Source organism: Gossypium arboreum, chromosome 9 (assembly GCF_025698485.1).
Source record: "Gossypium arboreum isolate Shixiya-1 chromosome 9, ASM2569848v2, whole genome shotgun sequence".
In the NCBI taxonomy this organism is placed as follows: Eukaryota; Viridiplantae; Streptophyta; class Magnoliopsida; order Malvales; family Malvaceae; genus Gossypium; species Gossypium arboreum.
In genome coordinates this window covers 16,339,529-16,347,887 of record NC_069078.1, presented here as the reverse complement: position 1 = coordinate 16,347,887, position 8,359 = coordinate 16,339,529, and the positions used below count along the sequence as shown (strand labels likewise).

General features: G+C 41.2%; 1 protein-coding gene across 1 annotated transcript; it reads left to right on the top strand.

Moving 5' to 3' along the window:
* Positions 1-4,607: 4,607 nt before the first annotated feature.
* On the top strand, positions 4,608-5,364 carry LOC128280422 (uncharacterized). Its single transcript, XM_053018572.1, has 3 exons — positions 4,608-4,808; positions 4,967-5,140; positions 5,335-5,364. Exons 1-3 carry the CDS (start codon positions 4,608-4,610, stop codon positions 5,362-5,364), a joined length of 405 nt encoding a protein of 134 aa, XP_052874532.1.
* Positions 5,365-8,359: the final 2,995 nt, after the last annotated feature.

Here is an 8,359-nt window from a genome sequence, read left to right as displayed (position 1 = left end):
TTTCTTATTTTGATTTATATCGGCTAGTAGGAGGACGTAGATTTTCAAAAAGATAAATGTTTTCAAAATACCATGCTATTACACCATATTTCAAAAGCTCCTGCAACAAATATTGTTTTTAAAGTGTAATGACAATCTTAAACGATTTAACTTTGGATAAACCTACTTGAGTTTTTAACAATGATCAAGGTACTTAAAGGTTTTGTAAAAGATCACTACAAGGGTTTTAGTATAGTACAAACTTTTCAAACAGATCGATAGGTTTCAAAACACACTTTAATGTGACATCGCAGATTTGGCCATAATGTCTAGACCGGATTTGGAGAGTTACATTTAGTGGTATCAGAGCCAGGTTGCAAAACTTGACTTTGGATTTGAGTTTCTTTTAAAAACTTGGAATTTCGAAAAAGAACTCTTTTAAATAATTTGAAATACTTGAAAATGTTTTACTGAATGTGTGGCACACCGACTCTTTGGCGCCGATTCTGTAAGTTCTCTGAAATTACTATCTGCTTAAATTAAAATGTTGAGACTATTTTAGGCAATAGACTGCACTGAAATACTTTGTTTAGGGTAATCTAAAATTGTAGTAAGACTGTGACCTACGAAACAAAACTCTGATAATATTTTCCATAACATATCCTGTAATAAACACTGGAACTGTAAAGTAATACATAAGATTTGTAATTCAAATAATACGCAAATCGATATGAGCACCAAAGGTACTCGTGAAAGGGTTACAAGAGGCTACGGTGGAGGCCATAGAGGTGCTCGGGTTGGGTCATCGGCATCAGGTCATATGCCTAACAATGAAGCTAGACAGCCACCGGCTTCACCTGTGATTGAGACTGGGTCATATGATCGTGCAGTTGGAGATGATGCACTGTCCCAAGCTATGTTGTGGATTTTGGAAAGGGTCATTGGTTCTAATACTAGTACTGTGGGCCATGGGTCAGTGACGGAACGACTCAAGTCTAATGGGGCTGAGATATTTAGGGGTATCACTGGAGTTGCCCCTAATGTGGTTGAATATTGGATTAAGGCCACAGAGCGGATCATGGATGACCTCGACTACACCCTAGAGTATGAATTAAAAGGTGCAGTGTCGTTGCTACAAGATGAAGCCTATCATTGGTGGCCTACAGTTAAAGAAGGTACTCAGCTTAACCGGTTAAATTGGGAGTTTTTCAAAACTACATTCCAAGGGAAATATGTGGGCGCTAGTTATGTGGATGCCCAGAGGAGAGAGTTTCTAAATTTGACTTAAGGGGATAAATCAGTAGTTGAATATGAGTCTGAGTTTTTGCAACTTAGTCGCTATGCACGGGGGATGGTGGCAACTGAATATGAGCGCTGTGTTCATTTTGAGGATGGCCTTAGAGATGATCTACGAGTTCTTATAGCTCTATAGAGGGAGCGAGATTTTGCTGTATTAGTAGAAAAGGCAAAAATCGTCGAGGATGTGAAGTGCGCTGAGTGCCAGAATTGTGAGAAGCACAAGGAAAGGAACAAGAGGGTTTAGAAGCCCTCAACTGCAGTTGTGAGGCCTAAGAATAAGGCCAAAGTTGATGGTCCAGTCAGAGTTGGGCCCCCTATTGCTGCTTTTAGGCCGCAGCCTTGTGCTAATTGTGGGAGATGCCATCAGGGCGAGTGTTGGAAACAGATAGGGACATGTTTGAGGTGCAGATCTTTGGAGCATCGTATTAGAAATTGTCCATGGAGGCCTGATTAGATTCAAGCTACTGGTATGGGTACTGTTCAGCCGCTGAAAGGTGTCCAGCAACCACTGAGAGGTTGCGGTCAAGTCAGAGGTGGGAATGGTATGGGCCGTGGTCGTAGAGCATCGGGCAGAGGGGTTGGTCATACTGAGGCGAGGCAGCCAGCTTTAGCTTATGCTGCATGTCCTTTAGAGGAATGAGTCGCTCCAGATGTTATTACGGGTAGATTTTTTATCCATAATGTACCTTATACTACCTTGATTGATGTTGGATCTACGCACTCTTATATAACATGTATTGTATCTGCGACCTTGGGTGTGAAGAAGAGTGAGGTTACTGTGTTAAGTCTGTTAGGGCAGCCAGTGAGAGTGAATAAACTATTTAAGGATGTACCTTTGGAGGTTTAGGGGACTATCTTTTTGGCGAATTTAATGGAACTCCCTTTCGGAGAATTTGACTTAATACTGGGTATGGACTGGCTAGTCAAACATCAAGTGAATTTGGATTGTACTGCTAAACGGGTGGTACTGAAAACTGCAGAGGGTGATGAGGTAGTGGTAATTGGGGAGCGTCAGAATTATATGTCAAATGTGATTACTGCACTTAGGGCTGAGAAATTGGTTTGTAAGGTTTGTGAGGCGTATATAGCCTATATCAGTGCTTCTGATTCTGAGGTTTTATCTGTTAAAGATATCAAGACGGTTAAGGATTTTTCAATTGTTTTTCCCGATAAACAACTTGTGTTACCTCCAAACCGTGAAGTTGAGTTCGGGATTGAACTCCTGCTTGGTACAGCTCCGGTATCCATCGGCCCTTATAGAATGGAACCGAAGGAGCATGAGAAGCTTAAAGCTCAAATTCAAGAGTTATTAGATCATGGGTTTTCCGCCCTAGTGTATCTCCGTGGGGAGTACCGGTGTTATTTGTGAAAAAAAAAGATGGAACCATGCCTATGTGCGTCGATTACCGGCAACTGAACAAATTGACTATTAAGAATAAGTACCCCCTACAGAGGATAGACGATCTATTCGACCAGTTCTGAGGAGCTTTGATCTTCTCTAAGATTGATCTTAGATCGGGGTACCATCAATTGAGGGTCAATGAGACTGATGTTTATAGGACAGTGTTTAGGACTCGTTATTGTCATTACGATTCCTAGTTATGCTGTTTGGAGTAACGAATGCACCAGCGGCTTTTATGGATTTGATGAACCCAGTGTTCTAGCCCTACCTGGATCGGTTCATAGTGGTGTTTATAGATGACATTCTGGTGTATTCAAGGACTAAAGGTGAGCATGATGCACATCTCCGAGTGGTTCTGCAAATTCTAAGGGAAAAAAAATTGTACGCTAAATTCAACAATTGTGAATTCTAGCTTCAAGAGGTAACTTTTCTGGGTCAAGTGGTATCTACTGAGGGGATTAAGGTTGATCCTTGAAAAATTAAAGCTGTTCTGGATTGGAAGCAGCCTAAGTTGGTATCTGAGATTTGAAGTTTTCTGGGTCTGGTAGGATATTATAGATGTTTTGTGAAAGGATTTTTGTTAATTGTTGTACCTCTGACTAATAAGCAGCAAGAAAGTTTTGAGAAGCTTAAGAAAGTTTTAACTGAGGCCCTTGTCTTGATTCAGTCGGAGTCTGGGAAGGAATTCACTATCTACAGTGATGCATCACACGTTGGCTTGGGATGTATGTTGATGCAAGGAGGCAAGGTAGTGGCATATGTGTCTCGCCAGCTTAAGATGCATGAGGAAAACTATCCGACACTTGACTTAAAGTTGGCTGTGGGGGTATTCGCACTGAAAATTTAGAGGCATTACTTGTATGGTGAGAAGTGTATCATTTACACGGATCACAAGAGCCTCAAGTATCTCATCACTCAAAAGGAGCTAAACCTTAGGCAGCGTAGATGGATTGAGTTGCTTAAGGATTATGACTGTTCGATTTAATATCATCCTGGTAAGGCTAATGTGGTAGCCGATACACTGAACCGTAGGGCTGTGACTGATCTAAGGGTGATGTTTGCTTGTCTCAGCTTATTCGGTGATGGTAGTCTGTTGGCCAAACTTCAGGTTAGACCGACGTGGATTGAATAGACTAAGGGTAAACAGATGGAGAATGAGTCACTGGGTCTTCGATTCCGACAGATAGAGAGTGGGGAAACTTCAGATTTTGGAGTGAATAGCGAAGGGTTACTTTGTTTCAGTAGGAGAGTTTGTGTATCGAAGGATACTTATCTGAGGCAGTCTATACTACAAGAGGTGCATAGTAGTCCTTATGCTATGCATCCTGGTGGGAATAAGATGTACCGAGACCTTCGTGAGTTATATTGGTGGCCAGGTCTTAAACGGGAAGTTACCGACTTCGTGAGTAAATGCCTTACTTGTCAGAAGGTTAAGGCTAAACACCAGTGACCTTCAGGGTTCCTTTAGCCAGTTAAGATTTCACTGTGGAAGTGAGAGAGTGTGACTATGGACTTTGTTAGTAGGCTGCCCTTAACGTCCACTAAGAAGGATTCAGTATGGGTCATCATAGATCGATTGACCAAATCTGCCCATTTCATACTTGTTCGTACTGTTTACTTGTTGCAGAAGCTGGCCAAGCTATATGTGGCTGAGATAGTAAGATTGTATGGGGTACCGATTTCTATAATATCTGATATAGATCCTCGCTTCACGTCTTGATTTTGGAAGAAACTGCATGAAGCATTGGGTACGAGGTTAGACTTCAGTACTGCGTTCCATCCTTAGACAGATGGTCAGTCTGAGAGGGTGATTCAAATACTGGAGGACATGTTAAGGAGTTATGTAATAGATTTCCGAGGCAGTTGGGAGGATTACTTGCCTTTGGCAGAGTTTTCATATAACAATAGCTATCAATCTAGCATACATATGGCACCTTACGAGGCACTATATGGTTGTAGATGTCGTACTTCTTCGTGTTGGACTGAGTTGGATGAGCGGCATGTTCTAGGCCCTAAATTAATTTCTGATACTGAGGATAAAGTTAGACTGATTCAGGATCGACTGAAGGCGGCATCAGATAAACAGAAGTCATTTGTGGACATTAAATGTAAGGAGATTGAGTACTCTGTGGAGGACTTAGTTTTTCTCAAGGTCTCGCCAGGAAGAAGGTTCTGAGGTTTGGACGGAAGGGCAAGCTAAGCCCTAGGTTCGTTGCGCCTTACCGCATACTAAAACATGTGGGACTGGTTGCCTATCAACTTGAGTTACGTCCAGAGCTGGACCAGATTCATGATGTATTCCACACCTCTATGCTGAGGCGATATCATTCTGGTCCTGCACACATCGTCTCGACGGAGGAGATTGAGGTTAGGCCAGATCTGACATTTGAGGAAGAGCCAGTTCAGATTTTAGACCGTGATGTGAAGGTTTTGAGGAGGAAGACTGTTCCACTGGTTAAGGTACTATGGCGTAATCACAGTTCTGAGGAAGCCACGTGGGAACCCGAGAAGTTGATGTGACAACAATACCCTTATCTGTTTTGATCAGGTAAATTTTGAGTCTGAAATTTTATTTTAAGGGGTAGAGTTGTAACGCCCCAAAATCTAGATATTTGTTTTTGTATGTGGTGTTGTGTAATTGCATGTCTTCTTAGTGGTTGAGTGTCTTGAGGAGTGTTGGATAAGTCCTGAGTTCAAGCCTTGGCTTGTACAAAATTTTTGTTTTTTTTCTTGAATTAACCCTGTCTCTAGTCAGTAGGCTACTTAAATAAATATGGGTAAAGCATGACATAAAAAGCCTGCTAGTTTAGGGGATAGTGGCGTGTTGCTACTACTAAGGGGCTTGAGTTCGAGTCCCGCTGTGCTCAAAGAGTGTTTTATTTTGCTCCTCTTGCTGTGTGAGAGGTGGAAGTTAACTAAAATACTGCTAGTTGAGGAGAGTTTGAATTCGGTGGTGAGGAGAAAATAGAGGAGTGATATTAGGAGGATTTTATGGAATTTGAGGTGTGGTGGTGTTGTGCCGAAATTGGGAAGTGGGCATAAGGATTTTCGGCTGTGTTAGCTATTCTCTGGAGCTTTCGATATTGTCTGCTTGTAGGGGTTCTTTTCTCTCCTTTCTTTTATTGAGGTTTGGGCAAGTTGTGGTTCTTTTCATTTTGTTACAAAAGTCGAGTGGTGGTTTCGACTACCTTTTGGATTTGGTAGCTTTCAGTTTTACTCTTCTCTCCAACCCTTTTTGTTCACAGATTTTCTTCTCCATCACATTTTTCCCAGACGGTTTACTCCTTCTTGGTCGAATACCTATTGCCTTCCTATCTCTAAAATTTTTTCAGTTTTAGAGTGGAGTGATCGGTTTTGTTCTTCTTTCTTTTTCCTTCCTCTCCTGGTTGGTCGAATATTACTCTTTCACTTACCCTCTTTATGCTGACTTTTCCTTTGACTTCTTCTCTGTCGATCTTGGTGGTAAGTGCTGATATTTAGATGTTGTTTTCATCCTTTTCTCTTCTTGCCATATCTATAGTTCTCATCTAACACCTTCTTTTCAGGCTGACTATTGCTAAAGGTATGATTGCGCTAGTTCTGCCTTTGTTGTAGTGGCGATCTTCTTGGGGATAGTGGACCGATTACTTTCCTCTCTTAGTTTCGGCTTTACACTTTCGGTAAGTGGTGGTGTACTTGGTTCAATTTATGTGCGTATACTGTGTTAGTTATTAAGTTCGTTTGGAGCGCTGGTAATCTCTAAAGGATTTCGTAATCGGTCTCGTGTATCTGTTTGAGGGTGGAATCTTCATTAGTTTGGCAAAAGCAAGTATTAGTGAATGCTTTGCAATAAGTAAGGGGAAGATGTTAACCCTATTTTCTTTGACTAATGGAGTATTTTGATTGAATGTAGGCTTTGGGCTCTTAGACTACTTGCACATCTTCTTTAATGTGTGTGATCACACTGCTATAATCATCAATCGGCAAAAGCTGGAAAACATGAGTAATGTCGCTACACGAGTGTAACACCCCTAACTCGTGACCGTCGCCGGTGTCGGACACGAGGGGTTAACGGCCAAATCCTCTCAAGGTATCAACCAATTTGACATTACCAGTCAGGCTGGAAAACTGCATCACCGTCGCCTTAAAAATCATATCTCGAGTTTCAAAACTCCGAAACTGGTTTCGTAAATTTTCCCTGAATTTAGACTCACATACCCATCCATGGATTTATTTCTAGAATTTTTGGTCGGGCCAATTAGTACAGTTTATTAGTTAAAGTCACCCATGTTACAGGGATCGACTGCTCTGACCTTCGCGTGTTACAACTCTAATATCTCTCTGTACAGGGATTTAATACTGGTGCCATTTGTTTCTAATGAAACTATACTCAAAATGGAATCTTTAAATATAAGGAATGACTCCTAATTCTTTCTGGATAATTTATGGTAAATTTTCAAAGTCGCGACAGGGGACCCAGAAACCGTTCTGGCCCTGTCTCAGGAGAACTTTAATAATTCTCAGTATACTGCTCATATGGTTGTTTCGTTTCGTCCATATAAAAATAGATTCATCAAGGTTAAATTTCATAATTTACTCACTATTTAATTCTACTTCTACTATTTTTAGTGATTTTTCAATCTCATCTCACTGCTGCTGTCCGCAACAGTTACTGCGATGACTATGCCAATTTCATGAATCTTTCCTTGGCCTTAATCATCCATCATACATGACACAAATTATGGCCACCTTATCAAAATTAGAGTTTCTAAGACTCGTGGCTATAGGTTCTAGCATCCCACTCGACGACCACATAGGCCATTTTCACATGGCTTAAAGTTTACAACCCACAATTCGACAAAATATAATAGCCTATACATGCCAAATGTTCTTCAACAACGAAAACAATACCACAAGATTTCAGCCGGTGTGATGACTTCAACGACGGTCCCGATCACGGAAACAATACGAGTCCGAGAGACCTAAAATGGGTGACAAGAAAACACCGAGTGAGTTTACAACTCGAAGAAGTCATAAGCATTCATCAATCCACCGATAAAGTTACTACAACATGTACAACAAATGAGGCTAGGTACTCATCCATATCGAATCTATACCATAGTACCTCGGACCTTTCGGTCCAATCTCGTACCAAGTCATACATCCACAATTCATATTCTACACAACAAGATAATCGAAGCATTTTTACACATTAACTCATTTTCCAGCACAACCATACAATTTCAATCATCACATAGATTTAAGGCTTACCAAATTCAACCCCAAGCATGAACGTATTCTCTATTCGTCATGAGCTCGAGGTACTTACCCGATCCGCTGTCCATACTCAATTCAATGGAGACACACCCTCCATATATATAGAGTACGCACACACAGTGCTTACCACTCGATTTCGCACACTTAGTGCCACGCAATTTAAGCCCGCACACACAATTGCCATACCCTTCGAGCTCGCACACCCAAAGGTCAGTATTTTTCCAGCTTGCACACATAGTGTCATATTTTTCCAGCATGCACACTTAGTGCCTGATATTTCCAGCACGCACACTTAGTGCCATATATTTCCAGCATGCACACTTAGTGCCAATCTCGTCACCATACACACGTATTGCCCGCACACATAGTCTTTGAAAGCAAACTTTCTACACATTCCACTATTTCTTTTACATTCAACAATTA

What these genes read in the sequence shown, in the direction of transcription:
- LOC128280422 (XM_053018572.1), top strand. Translation starts at nt 4,608, where the DNA reads ATGGCACCTTACGAGGCACTATATGGTTGTAGATGTCGTACTTCTTCG. An exon ending in GTAAGGAGATTGAGTACTCT is followed by an intron (nt 4,809 to 4,966) that starts GTGGAGGACTTA and finishes GAGCTGGACCAG; the next exon opens with ATTCATGATGTATTCCACAC. An exon ending in AGACTGTTCCACTGGTTAAG is followed by an intron (nt 5,141 to 5,334) that starts GTACTATGGCGT and finishes ATGTCTTCTTAG; the next exon opens with TGGTTGAGTGTCTTGAGGAG.